This window comes from Mustela nigripes, chromosome 12 (assembly GCF_022355385.1).
Source record: "Mustela nigripes isolate SB6536 chromosome 12, MUSNIG.SB6536, whole genome shotgun sequence".
NCBI lineage: Eukaryota > Metazoa > Chordata > Mammalia > Carnivora > Mustelidae > Mustela > Mustela nigripes.
The window spans coordinates 107,893,427-107,915,498 of NC_081568.1; the positions used below are offsets into that span (position 1 = coordinate 107,893,427).

At 36.8% G+C, this 22,072-nt stretch overlaps 1 protein-coding gene across 1 annotated transcript in view; it reads right to left on the reverse strand.

Annotated features, from left to right (window-relative positions):
- EDIL3 (EGF like repeats and discoidin domains 3) overlaps positions 1–22,072 on the reverse strand; it is a 406,610-nt gene that overhangs the window by 126,705 nt on the left and 257,833 nt on the right. The window contains exon 6 of the mRNA XM_059418197.1: positions 15,040–15,221. Within this exon, the coding sequence (XP_059274180.1) occupies positions 15,040–15,221 (182 nt within the window). The remainder of the gene's footprint in view (positions 1–15,039; positions 15,222–22,072) is intronic.

The window sequence follows — 22,072 nt, forward strand, 5'->3', positions numbered from 1 at the left end:
ATCCATACAATGGTAATGAGGTGTTATCTAATTCACAGTGTTGTCTGAGTACTTTATCTAAGATTTCATTTATTTATTTGACAGAGAGAGAGAGCATGTGGACAAGCAGAGGGAGGGGCAGGGCAGAGAGAGATAGAAGCAGGCTCCCCACTGAGCAAGCAGCTGGATGCAGGGCTCTATCCCAGGACCCCGGGGTTCATGATCTGAGCCAAAGCCAGTTGCTTAACTGACAAAGCCACCAAGGCGCCCCAGGGTTGTCTCAGTATAAAAGATGATGCTACCCTTACCTATCTATCATCTTTAAGCATTTAATAATTGTTCCCTATTCTTACCATTTTGTCCAGAGAAGAAACGGAACTTTCATTTCCAAATGTGGAAAAATAATAAAAAGAACAAAGTGATTCTTTAATTCACACAGATTAGGCACACTAGACTCTATTTCTTTAATTTTACTTTTCAAATTTCTTTTATGATACACTATTTCATTTGTTCTTTATATTGACCTTAAGAAATTAGTTGGACAATTCTGGTCTTCTGTTTGGGCCACAGGGAAAGATGATGGGGGACTTTTGCTCGTCTCTGCTCCCTTAGAAGTAAGGAGAAGAATACACAAAGAATAAAACCAACCACAGAAAAATTATACTCCCCACATAGCACTCTGGTCCAACAGCAACTTCTTAATAACATGGAAAAACAACACTTTAACATGTTTTCAAAGAAATACAGTTTCAATACTACCAGACAATTCTATATGGCAAAACATTAAATTACTTGAAATTTATGAGGAAGAAAATAGAATGTATTTGATTATTTTAAAATAATAGTTTTGCTGAGCATATCATGGTAATTAGGAAATCTTCTAAAAAGGTATTGATTGTATCATTTGTAAAGGCAAATTTAGGCAAACTAAATAATACTTTTTTTTTTTGGTTGCTTGAACTATAGGTTTTTTTCCTTTGTTAAATCACTTCATTGTTTTTAAAACTTTAGTGGCTTTTCCCTCCTACCCAAAGTATGTATGTTTTCTACTGCGGCCTGCACAGATTTCTATGAGATAGTACAACTCAGTTTCCCAGCTATATTTCTGTTTATTACCACATATGCCTTTATATCCCTATATAATCATTAAATGCATTTAATTCATTCATTATTTCTTGCATGTCTGTAAACATAGTGATGATACAGTGGGAAATGTAAAAACAGAAAAGATTTTTGCACCTGCCACATGTAATTGAAAGAGTAAGACACACAGATAACTAACTACAAAACAATACAGAATGATATAAATGATTAAGGGACAAATGCCTTGACGTGGACATAAAGAGAGAATATCAGTTCTTACTGGAAAAAGGAAACCAAGGCCCAGAAATGTCAGGGGGCCTGCCAAGGTCACAGATCAGGACTGAATGGTCCTCAAAGACTCAGAGAAGGAGAGGGAGCGCAAAACGTGGAGTGCCCACTATGCTTAGGGATAATGAGAGGTCTGGTGAGGCTAGACAAAAAGGTAATTCTTCTTTTCTATGTCTGTCCACCTGAAAGGCCTCTTTCATCTACTGCAGCAATTTGAAAACTTATCTGCTCTGTAAGTCTCATTTTATATGAATCCCTTTGCACATACATGTAATACGTAAACATTATCACAATGGCATTAAAACATTCTGCCTTGGATCTAATACTGAACACGCTATTGACAGACTCATATTAAGTATGATTTGGTTCAGCTGTGACAAAAACCCAGGTTATGACTAGGCAGAAGGGGCTGATATATAAGGGCCCCAGGAACCTTCCAGCTTGTTGACACTTTATGTAACCTTGATCTCATTGCCCAAGATGGCAGCATCTGAATTCTCAGTAGCAAAATGGAGAAAGGGATGAAGAGGGCAGGTGGGTATTTTATCTTAAGGAATGTTCCCAGAAACCACCGTGTGACACTTTTTTTTATATGCCTTTGGCCCCTTGTGAGTCATATGGCCATAGTGGAATGGGAGGTTGGGAAATACAGCCTAAAAGAACATATTTTTATACAGAATATACAGAATCCTACAGACTAAAACTATCTGAGGTAAAAATTGCTTAGCTACTAATCCTTTTGCTACAGAAACAAGAAAAGATATAGGGAGACAGTTAAAAGTCTTAGATACAACTCTCAAATATTTTTTAATATGTGCGAATGTACATTTATTAGTTACTTGTTATATAGCCAACATGCAAGTAAACATCCATCATATAATCCTCAAAACAATCCTAAGAGGCCACTCTATTTTTGCTGTCACTTCATATATAAAGAACTTCTATCCTAGAGTGGATAAGTAAGTGTACTCAAAATGACAGTGGCTACTTGAATCCAGAACCACTGATCTTGAATACCATATTATTTACCATAGAATATAACTGCTTACACAACCTAAGTGTCCACTGAGAGAAGAAAGGAGAGATAAGATGTGGTATATATATATATAACATATACAGAATGGAATATTACTCAGCCATAAAAAAGAATGAGCCCTTGCCATTTGTGACAACACGGATGGACCTAGAGAGTATTCTATGTTAAGTCGGTTAAATCAATCAGAGAAAGAAAAATACAATACGATTTCACTTATATGTGGAATCTAAAAAACAAAACAAATGAACAAGAAAACAATCAGAAACAGACTCATAAATACAGAAAACAAACTGGTGGTGCTAGAAGGGAGAGGGTAGTGGAATGGGAAAAATAGGTGAAGGCAATTAAGAAGTACAAACTTCCAGTTATAAAATAAGTCATGGAGATGAAGAGTACAAGGAAAATGGTCAATAATATCATAAGAATGACATATGGTGACAGATGGTGTCTACACACTTAAGCATAGTGAACATTGTATAAAGTGTGGAGTTGTCCAATCACTATGTTGTGCACCTGAAACTAATATGACACTATATGTCAACTACACTTAAATAATAAAATTTGTTTAAAAAAGGGAAAATGGAAATTTTATTTAGGACATTGATTATGACAACAGTTCTGTTCTTATTCATTAAAGATTTAGTCATAAAGATTGGTGAGAATACAAGTGAGATGACAGATTGTGTCCCTACCCTCAAGCAGCTTACCTCATAAAATAATCTCTGCTACAGTCTTTAAGTATAAGCTGTGGCAAGTGCTAGAGAAGAAAAGAACGAAATGCTATAGGACCGTGTATTAGGAGAACCACATTTAGTCTGCGGGGAGGGGTGGAGTTTAAAAAGGCTGCCTTAAGGCAGCCCTAGAACAGTAACTGGCACACGGAAAATATTCAGTGAATATATTAAATGAATGAATTTATTAATTTAAATGAAGTTGGAGGTCACTTTCAAAGATGTTTTTTCTAAGCTTGGGGAAGCAGAAGCTTCAAAAAAAATCCCATGTGGCTAGAACTCACATGGCAAATTTCCCACTCTTCCCAAAGCACCTAGTAAAGAATTCAATTGTTCATTGAATTAAATCAAATAGCTTCTTCCCTCTCAAATATCCATACAATGAAGTACAACATTCCACATAAGATAATTTAAAAGTTTTATCTACTTAGATAAGCTCCACATGAGCACAAAAATTTGTCTGTTGTCCCAATGGCTGTCTGCAAATAGTAGCTGCTCAACAAATACTAGTTTGTTGCCAACAGATCTGAAACTAACAAAAACATTCTGAAAAAAATATCAGATAATGAACTCTTCTTTCAGCATTTATGTACATCTTTCCAAATCTGGGTTAATGCTCCTAAGAAAAGGAAAGCTAAGATCCACTGGTTAATATAAAAATGTCTTATTTGTTTTTTTGTTCTGCATGATAATCACATTTCAGTTTAAGAGCTTCTTGAAAGCTGCTGTTATGTAAAAATACTGGCTTAGGTTGAGCTCCTGCTAGGAAAACTAAGATATAAAAATTCACATCCACTTCTGAAATTCAGCACTATATCTCTTAACAGCACTAATGATAGTAATAAACTAAGGAGACCTGGGTTTAACACAGTTTTTTAAATCTGAGAAATGAAAATATAGCCCATGTATTATGAACCCAGGAAAAATACTTCAAAGTTACTGAAGCATTACATATATAACAGATGCAAGAAATCTGAGAGCCCATTTGTGGAAAAAAGGAGACCTTTATTATTTTTTAAAGAACCAAAAATCACAACACAATAAAACAATCTACACTAAGTACACCAACATTAGGCTGAAATAGCTACTGTTTTAATTAACTATATCAATTCTGGGGAAAACAGTCACAGCCACAGCAATAACAACATTAAAAACAAACACATGGAGAAAATTTGGAACCAGCCTACGGTATGGAAAGGAAAAGACCTGAAGAAGGCATTCATGTAGAATGGCTACAGTTATTCAGAAGCTCAAAGGTCAGCTGTTTTCTTCCCAAGGGTCCTGCACAATGGTGCTCCCAGGTAAACTGTTGTCTTATAAACATTTTTTATGGGAATGGAATTAGAAGAAAAAGCTTTCATTTAGGGAAGATATTTCATTTTAGGGTTCCTATCTGTCCCCTCAAATATTTTGTTTTTAAGATTTTTATTTATTTATTTGAGAGAGAGTGAAAGCGAGAGAGATCACAGAGGGAGAGGGAGAAGGACGGCGGACTTGCCACTGAATGGGGAGCCTGAAGTGGGGTTTGATCCCAGGACCCTGAGCCGAAGGCAGACATTTACTGACTGAGCCACCCAGGCATCCCTCAAATATCTATTTCCACTCTAAGTGGACATCACCTTATTTTCCATTCCACTGGGTGTGGCCATGTGACCCACAATGGCCAATAGAGGATAAGAAAGTATCTCATGGCAGTGGTGCCCACATAATCTACTTCCAAGAACTGTACAGAGCAGCAAACTATCCCTTTTCCAACTTTAGGCTTGACACTGTTAGGATTTTCTCTAAGTAAATCAAACTAAAACTCAAAATATAGTCATCATTTTCCAGCCACACCATCTCCTCTTCCTGATTTCTATATTTCTATTAATGGTACTAAAATCACACTTAAGCTCAAAACCCTGGAGTTTAATTTTTCTCAATTTCTTCTTCCTTCCTCCTCTCCCCTAACACACAATTCGATCGTCAGTGCCGCACCCTCAAGCCCTCTTACAATTTAATCTTTTATTTTTATTTCAACAGCTGCTACTGTAATTCAGGTTCTCCTTGGGCAGTTAGCTATAAAAGCCTCCTAACTGGAATGCCTGCTTCTAGGCTTGTCTCTGCATTAAGCATGATGTTTATTTGATGACATTTTGCTAACTTCCTCCTAAACACTCGGCATTGTGTTGGGTTCTCATAATACATCCCACTGACAGGTCACCTTCCTGAACTCGAGTTCTGACATGGTCAACACCCTGCTGAAAACCCTTCAATAGCCATCAAGTGTCACCTCACTGGGCACCAATATATTTGCACATTCTGGTGTCTCCTTACCTTTGCAGACCTTTATCCTCCTCGTCCCCTACCTGTGCCCATCTCTTCAGTAAAGACCAGTCCCTCCATTTCCCTTGAGACTTTGTTCATTCTCTTCTCTCTCCCTCTGGAAGAACTTCCTTAACATCCTCCTCAAAAATGGTGAATACACTAAATTCACTTTTAATAATTAAAATGAAATATCTTTTTGATGTTTTCATTATATTCTGGTTGCATAGAGAATAAGTATTTCTTCCTTAAAGGCTCCTAAGACCAGCTGAGGATTTAACAAGAAAACATTTAAAGCCTGGTCTTACAGAGATGTGAATTTTTTTTTTAAATAATCTTTTCACTATTTAATTATGACTTAATTATTGAAGACCTCAAGTTACAGATAAAAATCCTATAAAAACAATTATGCTTTACTATATCTAGTTCATAGAAGAATGGGGATTCTACTTATGGCAGACATGGATATAGGCAGATTAGTAATAAAATACCACCATAGCAATTTAGGTAATAACATCTTGGATTTCTGATGTTTCCATGCCATCCATTACTTTAAAATGTTTCACACCAATGTCTCATTTTTAAGAGCAATATACTGTTCTCCGATATCTTAATTTATTTGTTTCTAATAGTGAAAGGGGCACATCCAATGGGAAGTATGTCTCTCACATGAAGACTAGTGTGAGCTCCATTAGTGTAGTGATTACTGCTTTTTTCCCTCAAAATCACCAATATCAAAATTCACGAGGCCTCTCTGTTCATTGTGAGGTGCCCTAGGTCCCAACTCTGACCCACAAACTCAGAAACTCTAAAGATGAGGACCATATTTAAACAGCTCTCCAGATACTTTTTATGTAGTTTAATTTTGAGAACTGCTGTCCTAGCTAGAGGTGGATTGCTTGCTTATGGGCAAATATAAATTTTATTGGATACAACAGGCACTTAATAAAGCCTTAACAAAATGCTGGGCTTCCTCTTGCCCACTATGACTGCCCAACTCATCCTCAAAAAAAAAGGAAGAGAGAACTTTGAAGAACTGTCAAAGAAAGTATTGTACAGAGGTTATGGGGAGTTTGACACTGGCCTCTCACACAAGCTTCCTGTGTGTAAATCCCAAGCATGCAACTTACTATTTTAGTGAATTTGGACACCTTCCTTTTCTGTGCCTAGATTTCCCTATCTGAATTATGGGGAGAAGAACAATACCAATGACCTGCAAATAGGTAGTCAGTGTATGTAAAGCAATTGTAAGAGTATACAGTGCTAGCTGTTAAGATTATTTTAAAGCTAATATATATAATACTATTGGTATTGAGACTCCCTTGTAACCTAACTATAGGCGAATATAGTAACTTTTTTCTGAACTTAAGCCTAACCACATTCAGTGAGTTTTAAACAACAACAAACTCCCCCAAACCAAAATGCTTTCAAATTAACCACTGTCTCAAGAAAATAAAGCTTTCAGAATCTGGCTACGTGGCTCTGTATTTGGTCACATTTTCAAAACAAGGGGGTTTTCAGTAAGGTGTTGGGGCAGAACAAATTTGTTCAGTGTCTATGGTGGAAATAAGGGATTCCTTCAGCCTAATCCAAACAGAAATCCTACTGGTTCACAGAAGATAAACATGAAAAGACAATCAAACCTTCAGCTCAGACTCTCACTTTTCCTCCTGCTTCTCTGCATTTCTCACCTCTAGGGACTCAGGACAGACCGCCAGCAGATGCCCTCTGCCCTGGCCCTATGAGGGAGAATTGGTGCATTAGATGCAGTGGCTAACTCTAATTCGTAAACCGCATTTCCCATCGGCAGTTCCCATGATCGGGTTTAACACCTTCAGTGAAGCTGTATTCACAATCGCAGGATTATGAGGACTGCATCAAGCAATGTAAGAGAAGTTACAAAAAGAAACTCTGAAAGGTGACTGGAAGTCAGGTACCCTCCTTTGGTCCCAAATGCCAGAAACTGGAAGAGACAGCCCAGAGGCTGACTCGATGGTCACATGGAGAGATACGAAGAGGGAACTGGCCTAAGTTTTCCATGAATATGATCAAGGTACTTTGTAAAACCAGAGATTTGAAATGTTGACTGTTCTATTTTTTTCATGACAATAGCAAGTCACTATTTTCAATTAATTCAGATTATTTCTAGTTCACTCTTAACAGTATCATAAACTAAAAAATTACTCTGGTAACAGTCACAAGCTAATGGGAACTGAATGAACTACAAGGCACTTAAAATCTTAACCTTTGTAAATATAAAAGTTAAGCTGAAAATGTTTCCCCTATGGCCAAAATGTGTAGCAAATACAATCAAACATACACGGTAAGTTCACTGAATTATCTACTCAGAGTTTAACAGCTGCTAAAGATTGTGTTAATTGTAACTCTTTACAGTCTATATTTTATGAATAATAGTAATAAGATATAGTTTATATGTCTTTGACTTTCTGGTAAGGGTAAAAATTACAAATTATGTAAGCTACAGAGACACTAGTATTTTAAAAGCTTGTTTTACCAGGGCAAATTAATCTTAGAAAGAGAAGATAATGGTTATTTTAGCATCAGCGTTGTATAAAGTTTCAAATTCTTGCGTGACTCTAATAACAAACTTATAAAAATGTGCAAGAAGATAAAACAAACATTTACTTTTTAGCATTTCAGGAAGCATGTAAGTGGGCTAGAAGAAGATAAAAATTTTGGTGCTTGCTAGTCAAGGCTTAATTACCAGGCTTCCTAGAGAGCCCCTTACAAATATTACCCATGTCTATCTAATGTTGCTTATGAAGGTGCTTTGCAGTGATTACAGAGAAAGTTATGGGCCATCAGGATTTGCAGAAATTCGGATTCCTGTGCTGCCCAGATGGGTGAAGCATTTCCTACAATGTGGCTGGACATACCACATATGGTCCCAAAGGGATTGTGCTAAGATGGCACAGTTTAAATATGGTTTATGACATCTGAACACAGACAGTGAACTGAGTTGTTGGGGCGCCCTGAGCACCACTCAATGCAGTAGAATCACCGTGCAAAAGCAGACACGAGCTCTCTTCCACTTACTTTGCTCAGCATTCTCTATTCTATCGATCAAATATTTGCATCTATCTGTTTTTGCTTTTTCTTCAAGGTGCTATGGAAATAGACGTAAGTCAGGTGTAATTCATACTCTCAAGTGGCTTACAGGATAGGAGGAGAGAGAAAGGTAAAGAATGACCAGAGAGAATGTTAGCTGCTGGTGACTAACATACGTAACTGACAGAGTGGGGAAAAAGGATAGTGCGGTTCCTCCTCCTCCTCCTCCTCCTTCGTCGTCGTCTTCTTCTTCTTTTTAAAGATTTACTTATTTATACTGGGAGGAGAGAGAGAGAGAGCATGCATGGGGCGTGGAGAAGGGCACTGGGAGAGAGAAAGAGAATCTCAAGCAGACTCCCCACTGAGTATGGAGCTGACACAGGGCTCCATCTCACGGCCCTGAGAGCATGACCTGAGCCAAAGCCAAGAGTCGGCTGCTTAACTGACTGAGCCACCTGGGTCCCCCCAGTGTGGTCACTCGTATCTCTGGAGATGAAAAGCAGGAATTCCAGGACTCACATTATACGGAATGGAATGAAGGATGTGAATCTCAAGAAGCCTGGTAGGTGGGAATAGATGAAGTAAGAAGGGTATGTGCTGAGCACAGCAGCAGAAGACAGCCAGACAAAGCTGGGGAGCAGCAAGAAATCCAGGTCAGTGAGGCCCTGGGTGCTGGTAGTCAAGAGAGGAAGCAGCTCAGAGCAGAGAGAAGGGATTCTAGATACAACTTCTTTCAAATGAGAGAACAACTGCTATATTGTTAATCATATATTCCATAGCTCACAGAATCTGGAATTAAGATCCAGCACGCATCCCTTAAAGCTCGTCAGAAAGTAGTATGTATTAGTGTTAGTATAAATGCCATAAATGACCAAATAAAGAGACCAAATGTATTATTTTTCAGTACGGATATATCCAACCATTTTTTTCTTAAGGCTAAAAAAGTGCTTTTCTTTTTTGTTGTTGTTGTTGTTTGTTTTTGTTTTGTTTTGTTTTTTAGAGTTTTTTTAATTTTTTTTAATTTTTATTTATTTATTGGACAGAGAGATCACAAGCAGGCAGAGAGGCAGGCAGAGAGAGAGGAGGAAGCAGGCTCCCCGCTGAGCAGAGAGCCCAATGCAGGGCTCGATCCCAGCACCCTGGGATCATGACCTGAGCCAAAGGCAGAAGCTTAAACCACTGAGCCACCCAGGCGCCCCTACTTTTCTGTTTTTAAAAATAAAAAACTAACATTTTTAAAAACACACACAACTATGTATGCAAGGTTACTTCTAATAAACAAAGAAAAATTGCAATTCTCCATTTAGGATTACTGTTTCTAAAAAGAGATCGCTAGAAGCACCAGCACATTTATGTTGAGATGTCATTTGCCTTAGAGAGGTGTTTAGTATGGATGGCACTATATCTGAGAAAGTAGCTTTTTTAAGGAAAAAGACAGGCTGAAACATTTTCTACTTGAATGAAGAAGTAGTAAAGACGGATTAGATTCTATGTAATTTAGGTTCTGTAACTAGAAAACAACCTGAAACTGAAAGAAAATTCTTCTTCTTAACGTCTATGTTTTTAAAGATGGTTTCTGTATCTCCAGGAGCTCTAGCGGTCTGTAAGTACCAAAAGAGTTTCACATGCCTTACATACAGGCTTCTGAAATGACATAGATGATTACTCTGTTTTTTGCAGCATTTTCTTTCTTTCTTTCTTTCTTTCTCTTTTTCTTTCGTTCTTTCTTTTTTTAGATTTTATTTATTTGACAAAGAGAGTGATCACAAGTAGGCAGAGAGGCAGGCAGAGAGAAAGGGAGGAAGCAGGCTCCCCACCGAGCAGAGAGCCCGATGCTCGATGCTCGGCTAGATCATCCCAGGACCCAGGGATCATGACCTGAGCAGAAGGCAGAAGCTTAACTCACTGAGCCACCCAGGCGCCCCTTTTGCAGCATTTTCAATCCTACCATTACAAAGATTAAAAACAAAACAAAACAATAATGTATGAAACGTGTACTCCAGAAATATGAATCCGTAACTCAGCTTGCACTCACATAATTCTCATTTGGGCCCATGTATTCTGCCGTAACTGTTATTTTGTTTGAAATACAGAAGTCAGGTGGTCTTGGTTTGGGATATTTTACATTTCCCAACAACAAAGAATCTATAAGCCACTTAAGAATAGTAGTTGCTGAAAATTCTTAAAGATTTTATGACTAGTGAATAATGCTTGTTATGAATTGCTGCTAAAGTTGGGTGCTTCTGCCTAGGATATCGAACATGGTTCTGCCTCCAACCAGTTTAGAGAACTTTTGTGGGTCACACAGTTCTCATTATCCTTTCTCGTATTTCTTCACCATTCGTTTCTCTCTTTCTACATCATGCAGTTATCACTACTTGTAGTTCCAACACCAAAGTGCCCAGATCAGCAAGCAAAAGTGTTATTTTAATTTTATTTATTTATTTCTTCATGTATCTGGGGCAGTTCCAATGTAGGCCTTATGAGCTGCTGAGACATGTTTTTTTTTTTTTTTTTTTTTTTTTTTCAGTGTAGTCGGACAATGACCTGCAGTAGGTCTGAGAGGCAATGCAGAAGTTTCTATTTTTACCGTGACCCAAAAGATTCCTGGGCCCATTAAAGTTTGAGAAGTAACGCTCTCTCCCCACACACAAACTTTCGTGGCATATAGAAAAGATCATATTAAGATCATCTTCACATATTTTGAAAGACTAGTGAATTATTTAGAAGGGAAAGATCAAAGCCTATTTTTCTCAGCGATAGAATACTTGTACTGACACTACTACTGGTAAATTAACTTTCAAAGGAAAGTTATGGCTTTGCTTTGGTATACCCATCAAACAGATCAGCATGTAATAATACAGCTATGTGATTCCTAGTGTCATGCCAATTCCTCTCCTCATGTTCTATAAATATTATGCTAAAGTAGTTTCTCCATTTAACAAAAGTTTTGTTAGAATAAGCTGTTCAAATATAATCAAATATTACGGTTCGAATGAAAGGTTTAGCAGATGACATAAGACCCGGTTTTATATAATATATTATTATATTTACCATGTTTACGTTACTATATTCTAGATTCAGAACATCTTTTTTTTTTTAAGATTTATTTATTTATTTATTTGAGCGAGCGAGAGAGAGCGAGCGAGCAGGGGGAGAAGCAGAGCGGGAGAGGGAGAGAGAATCTTCAAGTAGATTCCTCGCTAAGTACAGAGTCTGACATGGGACTCCACATGGGGTTCAACCCCAGGACCCTATGATCATGACCTAAGCTGAAATCCAGAGTGGGCCGCTTATCCAACTGCCCACGCAGATGTCCCTAGATTCAGAACATCTTGAGGAAAGTGCTGCCTTTCTTCTTGTGCTGAGCACAGTAGAGCCCGCAGAGGAGATAGTCATTCAGTAAATGTTTGTTGAATGGATGAATAAATGACTGGCTGCAAATGTATTATATATGCATTCTAGAAAGTATGTATATGCATAAGACAAATCAATTCAGAAATTTAAAAAAATAATATTTTACTGTATGTATCTATCAAAGAAAAATAATGAATATAAAAGAGTTATCTTTAAAAATCAATAACAAATAGTCATCTTCAGAACTTAGTCAGTTACCAAAGTACACAGAAGAATTAAATACGGTTATACATTTTCATATAAGATAATCCAAGACATATTCCCATAATTACACAAAGTGGTTATTTCTAATACATCAGTCAGAAAGAGAAACTGACATTCCAAGTTGATAATGAGCTAGTCAATGTTCAATGTGGTGGCTCTTTGTTAGTTGGGAAAAAAAAGTAGGTAAGGAATACAAGGTCAGAAAAACTTGAAAATGGGGAAAAAAGGGTTTTGTTTAACTGTATTTATTGCACTAACCCTTTAAATCCAAAACCAATTATAAACATTGTGGTGCTTTCAATAATTGCCTGCTGAGTGTGTAAATTTAAAATGGCAATTTCAATTTTTATTTCACTTAGACAAGGAAGAAAATAGAATTGAATACTAATTAGTGTATGTGTGTCGTACACCTGAAAGATTAGGGGAATACTGTGCTCATTATAAGTGAGTTTAAGCAAAGCACTCAAATGTTTCATTTGAAGTACTGAATATAAACAAAAGAATTAAGTGACAAGGGAAATTAATAATGCTCAGACAGAAAATTGGGTACATGAGTAGACTTCCTAGAGCCTCTTAGATATGATTTTCCTTTAAGAAAAGGATACATTTTTTTCTCTTAAACAAGTAACTTGGAAAATAAGATGTTATGAAAGAATACAGTAATATAATATAATAACTTGAACATAATCTCAGAATACTTATTAAAATGACAAATGAGAGTTTTCAGTTCTCCCTCCATTTTACACAAGACTTTTTCATTTAATATAAAAGCCTTTTTATTTACTTATATTGCTTTTCTCTGAGAGTTCATTATCATCTTCAGACTAAAAGCAAAATAATAGCAATAAAAAATAATGATAGATCTCTTAAAAATAAAAGAGGTATTAAATTATTCTACTTAAAAAATAAATTATTCTACTTAAGTTTACAAAGTTATATTTAACCTAAATTTCTCTAAGAGTCAACCAATGTCCTGTTCCACTGAGGCTATTTTTACCTATAACTATTGGGATAAAGGGAACTTAAAGTTAATCTGTACTTTGAAAGGCAGAATGATGTGCAAGTTAAGGAGGCAATAAACTGGGACAAAGTAAGAGAAAAGTCAGGACATGAAACATTAATAAGGTGTTTCTTAGAGAAAATTTCGCAAAAGTATGTTATTTATGGTGTATTGAAACATGGCTATGACTAAATCTTGCAAACATAATTTGCCAAACAGAAACCCCGACGCAAGCTTGCGACATCGTCTCAAGCCGTTCTGCAACTTCTGCTACGAATCTTAATTTCCAGAGTTTTATCATGATTGCCACCCCACAAATCACAAGAGTCCTCTATGGTGATTTAAAAAAATGGTCTCTGCCGTGATTTTTAACAATAAAAGATACCCATTTTTTTGTTGTTCTGCAGCTATTTAAAACCTTAATTTTATCTTCATTACTCTGGGATTGGAACTGTGTAGATATATCATGTCCACTCTCTGGAATTCTCTTTGTGCACAATGGCATAGATTCGAAAAATCAAGCGTAATTTAAGAAGCAATTTCTGCAAATGCATGCAAAAATAAATGCATAAAACAAAACAGTATCAGGTAACCACCTGGAGCCATATAGATAAAAGAAATGTATATAGGCAGGATATGTAAAAATTCATAAGAAACCTGAATAAAAGAAATATCTGAAGGAGACCTTAGCCCAGTTCCTAAGGTAAGGAAGTCATGTTACTTGGCCATAAATCAGTTTCTCATTCTATTAAAGTCCTGTAAGGCAATCCCTGTACATTGCACCTAATAACTTCAAATCATGGATTTCCACATTAAAAATTACCCCTGACTCAAAATATATTGTAAACAAAAACAGCTCAACTATTTAAATCAAAATTCTGTAACAGTTCCCTGGAATAAGCCCCAAATATTTTAGTATGTATGAATCTTCATACATACTTAACTCACACACTTAATCAGAACACGTTCCTCTATACACAAGTCATGAATTTCCATACGATGGTCCTCAGATTCTCACCTGGTGCCTTTGATTGTGCTGTTCCATGGATTTTTTTTCTCTATAGAAAGCCATTTTCCAAGGCCCACCTAAAATACTATTCTCCCTTAAGTTTTTTACATGATAATTATGTCTTCCACTAATCCCATCACACACTGGGCTTTCCTTCTCTTCAGCACACATCAATGTCTTGTTAGATGTTACTAATGTGCTCTCCCTAACAGAGGTATAATCTTTCACAGAAATTATGGTTTAATCACCTTTTCTGTCCCCATAATATGTAGTTTACTATCTCACTTCAGCGAAGGCATCAAAAAGCGTTTAACTGGATTAAATAGAAGTTTCTGGTATTACTACCATCCAACCCATTTTAGGGAAATCACTTACTATCTTGGTATATCATGGTTTTTTTTTTTTTTTTTTTCTGTTTAAAAAAAAAGCTGGCTGATGGTAATAAATGAAACAGCATGAACTGATACACTCTCAACTACTGAAAGAAGGCACTGATGGCATTTTAGGGATTCTCATAATCTATTGTATACTTTACATGCTTTGCGCATGTGAAACCAATTCTGAGACAGAGAAAGAAAAGACGCAATTTTTACTTTCTTCAAGGGTCAGCAGTTGCTGTTAAATGTTAAGTACTAATGAACACATGGCATACGTAAAAAACCTCATTCTTTGATATGTACCTTAAAACAGACATATTTGCAGCCCAAGAATTTCAACATTTTTAACCCTGTTAATGCACTTTTCAGTCAATGTACAGATATCCCACAGTTTCAGATTTTATACCCAATTTGGACTCAACTAAATCATCCTGCCCTCTGACCATGAAGAGAGAAGTCACACTTGGGGCTCTGACTTGTATTCTTTCTGAAATGATTCTGGTCATTCCTTGGCATTCACCTTGTCCTATCCCATGTGTTACCTGAATCCATGGCCATCGGTCATTTTCTGCAGCTGTCCATGCATTGATAAGCCCCTTCTTATTGAGACGCGCATAGTAGGGATACCACTTCTGGAGTCCGAAGAGAGCTCGGTGGGTAGAGGAAGCTGTGATTTGCTGATTTGATATGATTCCACCTTCAATTCCCAATGGGCCCGAGCACTCTGGTAACAAATTAGGAAAAGATGTGAATATATATCAGAAAAAATTCACTCTCAGAATGTGGCTATTAGGTTTGATAGGAGATATTTTTAAAATAAATTTAATTTGTACCATTATGCCTTGCAAGTGACACCTACTTTACAGACCTGTCATTGACCTCCACATGAAGAAAATAATTCTTTCTCCTCATGACACTCTTCCTCCTTTGCTTTGAGTGTGGCACCACAACAGATAACCGCCATCTGCATTACGATTCTACATTACTCACTGTCATCCCTTGGCTGCTGAGCACATTAACGGAAGTATAATGCCTTAAAGGGCCTATCTCATATTTTATGCTTTCAGAAATTAGCATACCTCCTAAATTGTAAACCCTCAATAAATATCCTTGATCCAATAAATATCCTTGATCTTGATCGGCCTGCATCTGAGTTTCATGTCAAAATCATTTTTATATTGACTTAGCATTTCTCTTTACTATAATTTTTTTGACTTAAATTTTTATAAACATTATGTATGCTTCCAACAAAAAGAGCAAAGTGCAAATCTGTCAACATTTGATAATAACATTTAATAACAATAACTTATAACATCTTATAAGTAATAGAAAATGTGTAGACAAAATATATTTATAAAGTAAGCAGGTAAACTCCCTGACATTGTACATAACTTATGTACACTAATAAGTAAATCAAGATATTAAAATATTTACATTTCTAATATTTTAAATTCAAAATTCACAACTATACATATAGGTATTTTCACTTACATTTTGATTCTCTTTTTAAAATATTTCTTTATATTTGCAACTTGGAAACTGAAGAAAAATTTCTTAATTAAATTTTTAAATTCTAACAGTAAGGCATAATACAATTCTAATATGTTCTCTGATACCAAATTTTATCAGATTTTAAAATTAAAAATGAAGGCAAATGCATCTAAAAAGTAAGTATATTTTTATATATCTTTGAATTTCTTCTTTCATAAAATTTCACCACAAACTACATTAAATTCAATTTTGAAAATTCAGAATAAGTAATGTTATGACAAAATGAAAAGTAATACCTAGTTATCTTAATTTCAGTTATACATACAATACTCAGCTTTTTGTCATATTCAATTTGTATAATATGATAATCTCATTATAAAATATGCTATACTAACTTATCACAATTCCTAAAAATATGAAAGGAGCATAGCTGCCGTTATGAATTGTCAGTATATATGTAAGTCAACTTGATCAGTGATGGTCACCAAGCATATTTTGGGCTTTAATTAATATTGAAGCCCAACATTTGTCAGTAATTAAATGTTTACACTTAGATTGAGGATAGAAATACGAAAGAAAGAATTTTTCACTTGTATTATAATACTTTGAGAACTTACAAAGATGTTTCTCCTTGGTAAACATTCTATCATTAACCGTAAACATGCTTCTCTTTTCTATCCCATGCTCAGAGAATAAGTAGCTCTAAACACATTACCTACTAATATTTCTCCAAGGCTTTAAAATCTTGAAACACTTTTTATAAAACAGATGGAAATGTGTGGATAAGTAATCATCTTTATCAGACTTTATTAGTAAAGATGGCATCAATAAAGAAAAAATTCCATCTTTGTAACTAATAACTGATATATCATTTACCTTTAGGTCAATGTACTATATCACTTTGAAGTCATTAAATTAAGAAGCCATTCATTTTTAGAATTGGATTTACTTATTAGTTCACTGTTTAGAATTAGAATTGCAGTACTAGGATAGATAATAATCTGATTTTCATGTTTCAGAAAAATTAACCACCAAAACTTAGATGTTGAGCCTTTGGATTCTTCTTTTGCTTTCCATTTTAAACTTTAAGATCTTTACAGACTTCATAAAAGCAGTAGGAGACTTTCATGATGATACTTTGATTTTAGACAACCACAGGAGGCTAGCTTTTTAAGAATATTGCCTTTAAAGGAGTCTCAAGCATCCTTGTCCCTGATTTGTGCAATGTTTGGATGGGGAAAATGCAGCAGGCAAAAAGATCATTTACTGCAGGCCAGTCAGTAGAACAGCAGAGAGAGAGATCCAGGTTTAATTTGACTTAATTTATTTTAATGTATTAATTAAACTACATGATAGCTTTAGAAAGAACTTTATACCACTTAGGTGCATACTTCCAAAGACCTTATGCTGAACTGGACATTCTTTCCAAATCTGTAACCATTTTAAGCAAGAGAGATTAGACCTCAAGCCACACTATTCAGTAAGTCTACTTCATTGGTACTCCACCTACCAATCTCTACTTTTAACTAACATGTCAGCAAACACAGTGGCCAGGAACTGCTGCACTATCAGGTAAGTCAAATACCAATGAACAATTAAAACACGTATTTGTGTGTATATACACATACATATATCTTTTTTACTCTGCCATAAGACTCCCAATCTTTATTATGCCTGCATTACGCATTCACTGAAATGAAACATAATCCAAAAAATATAAAGTGACGTTATATTTTTATAGGGCTTCGCAGCTTACAAGCTATTTTTACATGAGCGACCTTATTGCTATGATGTCAAATTTATCAGTATTTCTTTTCTCAGCCTTCGGTCCTACATTTTTTAAAAAATAAATTTTTACAACTCACTTACATACTGTATCCTGCCAATGAGTAAAGCCCACGAAAGGCAACATGACTATGTGTGGAGTTCTTGAACGAAGCATGCATCTTTGAAGTATCGGTTTACTTCCTTACCAGCTAGTGGCCCTCAGTTTTTCTTGTTTTAAATGTTGGGGTTATATTTGCAATGACGTGGATGGAACTAGAGTATATTATGCGAAGCGAACTAAGTCAGAGAAAGACAAGTACCATATGATTTCACTCATGTGTGGAATTTAAGAAACAAAGAGATGAACATCGGGGAAGGAAAAAAGAGAGAAGGGAAGCAAACCATAAGAGGCTCTTAACAATAGAGAACAAACTAAGGGTTGATAGAGGGAGTTGGGTGGGGAATGGGCTAAGTGGGTGATGAGCATTCAGGATGGCACTTGTTCCGAAGAGCTCTGGGTGTTGTATGTAAGTGATGAACCAGTGAATTCTACTCCTGAAACCAACAGTGCACTGTATGTTAACACACTAGGTTTTAAATAAAAAATTGAAAAAAAATAAAATAAAAATTGGGGTTACGATGACACCTTAATTCAACAGCTATGAGGTAAAAAGTGCTCTTCCTCTGTAACTATAAATTGTTAAAAAAGAATGAGCTTGGTTCTGTACAACCACTCGCATGTTAGAGCAGACTATGGAGGTGATCCTAGATCTTTAGCTTCTCTGGAATAGGCTCTGAGTCGTACACACTGTTACATCCTTAGGTGTCCATAGTGGTTTGCACATAGAAAGGGTTTAAAGGACACGTGATGCATGTTAGTGTTTGGGGCTATTTTTTTTTTTTTTCTAAACAGTGAACTAACAAGCCAATCCAAGGCTGTTACTGCATGTCAACTCAAAGTTGTCACAACAGCAGCTCTTCTTCACTAATCATCTGGATCACAATCAAATGGGTGTCATTATAATTAAAAGTTCAAAATCCAATTTCCTTTTGCCTGTGCTATCTGCTTCCCCAATGTCCTATTAAGTTCAACAGTTATAAAAACTAATGAAGGAGTTGCAATTCAGAATGCAAATGATTATACACCTAAGATTAAGTGACCTTAAGCCGTGAACAATAAGATGCTTAAAAGGAAGACAATATGGAGATAAATGTTGTCATCACTATCAACAAACAGGGGATAAATATGAAATATTAATTGATGAACAACATATTAGATGAACATTCGCAAGTCTGAAAAGAGCATTCACAAGTATTTTCTCACATCATCAAAATAAGACTACAAGAAGAAAAGGGTTACCACACTTACTTAATCAATGAGGAAACCGGTGAGAAGGGAAGTTAAACCTTTAAAAAATGAATCTGGAATTGGAGCCAATTCTCTGCCTCACAAATAAAAAAATATCAATTGATAGAGTGAAGAGTTCAGTAGTTCTTCAAAAGTTGAATCTGGATCTTTTTCTTCTGCTATTATTTTATATGGGGGATGTGTACTTATCCCAGGAAAGAGAATAAGAAAGAAACATGAAGGAAACATGTAGGATGTCACTAGAGGCATTCAGGATATGACAGATCTTTTCCCAAATGGGATATATTAAAACAATGGGTGACAGCTGATGGCAGTGAGTCACAGAAGTAAATACTGAGGTTTTGTTGTGGTTTGTGTTCCATGAAGTGTTAAAAATGAACCTGCTAAAAAAAAAAAAAAAAGAACCTGCTACCATTATTGGCCTGTACTGCTTATCTAATAGGGATAGGCTAATTCAGTTCCAGCTAATTTATTGACTTCTCACTATGTGCCCATCCATCAATCCCTCATTTAATTTTGTTTTGAAAACTGTGTATTTATTAAAGGCTTGCTATATACTAGGGACTTTTCTAGGCAGTGGTGAACAAAGCAGAAAAGGCCTCAGCTCTCAAGGAGTTCATATTCTCGTGGGGAGAAAAACTGTAAACAAAATCTGAACAAACAAGGAATATCAAAGAGTGGTAAGGAAGGAAGAAGAAGAAAAAAAATAAGGCAGGTGAAACAAGTGAAGGTGATCAGAGATGGCCTTTCTGAGAAGCGACACCCAACCTGATCTCTGAGGAGAAGCCCGAGCTGGGCTATTGTGCACCGGTTTCCTCAAAGAGTTTTCAGTCTGGTAGAAGAGACACACACAGAAATCAAACACATTTTAATATTATAGCAGATGCTGTGATGGTAGATGCACAGAATTCAACGGGATAAAAGAAGAAGGAATCGTAAACCAGGCTGGGACTCGGGGAAAGATTTCCAGGAAAAGTGTGGGAGCCAGCACAGTGAAGATGGGGAAGCACAGAGACAGGAAACAGCCTGGTGTGGTTGGGAAAGTAGTGGCAGTTCAGTATCCATAGACCAAGGCGGGTTGAGCAGGGATGGTCTCAGGATGAAGTGAAGAAACAGAGAGACCCTAGATTATTTTGCTCAAAGAACTTGCTGGGGGTTTTTGAAGGATTCGAACCATGGTCATATTTTCATTTAATATCCATCTTACCGGCTGTATGGTGGAGGGTAGATTTAAGAGGGGGAAAAATATGGCCGAATAGCGAGCAACTAAAATTGTGCAGGTGCAAAAGGATGCAGGTCTGAAAGAGGGACGAAAAAGAGGAAGAGTTCAAGGAATGTTCAGAAGGACAGCTGGGCAGAGCTAGGGATAATGAGACGGTGGGTGAAAGAGAAACACAGTATCTTCAACGATGCTAGCTGGGATTACCCATGTCTCACAAATAACCCTGTCGAATCAAATCCCTCCCTTAAAATTTTATCAATTGTTCTTCTTGCTGCTGGACTGAACTTGGGGGGATCTGCCTTTGTCCCACCTGCTATTGCCATGCAGACCCCACGAGGCTATACCCATAACCATCAGGTTGCAGGGACAGGATTGAAAAGTGAAAACCTGCTTCTATACTCAAGCCATACCCAGAACTTCCCTGCCCCAGAGTTCATGCACATGGGTTGTGTGTGTACATCTGTTGTCCCCCAAAACAGGGAGCTCCTTTACAGGTAAGGATTACAACCCTCATGGCCTTGATCTTAGCAGATAAATATTTGCAGAGGGAGCTAATCTTTTAAAATAAACATGAAAGATAAACAGCAAAAATCAGGTAATATTATAACATTTTATTTGTGCAATTCAATTTTAAATTAAAAAAATAATTTCACCTATTCTCTCAAGAGGACTGATAGAGAGGCCTCCTTTGGAAATTATTTGTATGCTGAGTAAAGAAGGCCACTTCTTTCCTAATGAAAAAAAAGGCACTGATAGTCAAGTAAGTTACTGAGTTTTCGCCTGGTTGCCAGACAGCAACCAGGTACTTCTAAAACCTGTCCACCGTCATCCCTGATGTGGGCCCCGTGGCCACCTGATCAGTGCCAGCTTATGGCAGCAGAATACGGCAGTCTATATTTCCCGGCTGCTAGATCTGTGTTTATGCATCTGTAGTACCGTGTTTACTTTTGTCCGGTTTAACAATAATCCTGAATTAATGAGTCCAACCAACACTGATTACCAGAGGCTTTTAGGCACCATTTACATGGTCGGTTAAAATAACCGCTTAGCCTGAATTGCCCCAGCGGCCTGCAAATGTCTTCTGACCCAAGTCCTGATGGGCAGACTAACTCTGAGCAAGTGAGTAGTAATGTCACCTGGCAGGTTGCGCAAGAACAGCTGAGCCAGCTAGGGCCAGGCCTCCGGTGCCCTCTCCGGAGCAACGTCCCTGCCTTTGCCAAGTCGGTGTGAATAAAACAGTCTCAAAGTGAAGTCCTTCTCACTCTGCAAACTCATTCCACTCATTCTGTGGAGTGTGGCAAAGAATGGCGTCTGCATTTTATTGATCTCGCAGCTGACAAGGAAGCAGTGCCTCAAGATGTCTCACATCTTGTTCCTGAGTGTGCTGATTAAGCCTTTCAAATAAGGGAGATGTACGGCTGAATCCGTAACAGGAATGCACTGCTTTCATTTGCTCTATCTCAATATCCAGACATCTTCAGAATGAAAAGGATTTCAAATTAAAGCCATGTTAGCAACAAATCTCCTTTAAACATCTCCAGGCCTCTCTTTCTCTGAGCATCTCATCTTCTCAGAGGAGTGTGAGTTGTCTGCTGTGCTTAGCATAGCACGGTAATTGTGCTGAACACAAGCCCCAGAGAATGGATTACTGATGACCTCCCATATTGCAAAAATTAATGCTGATTCAAGCATTAACCTCCCTCTGTGCCCTCTGGACCACGGCCTT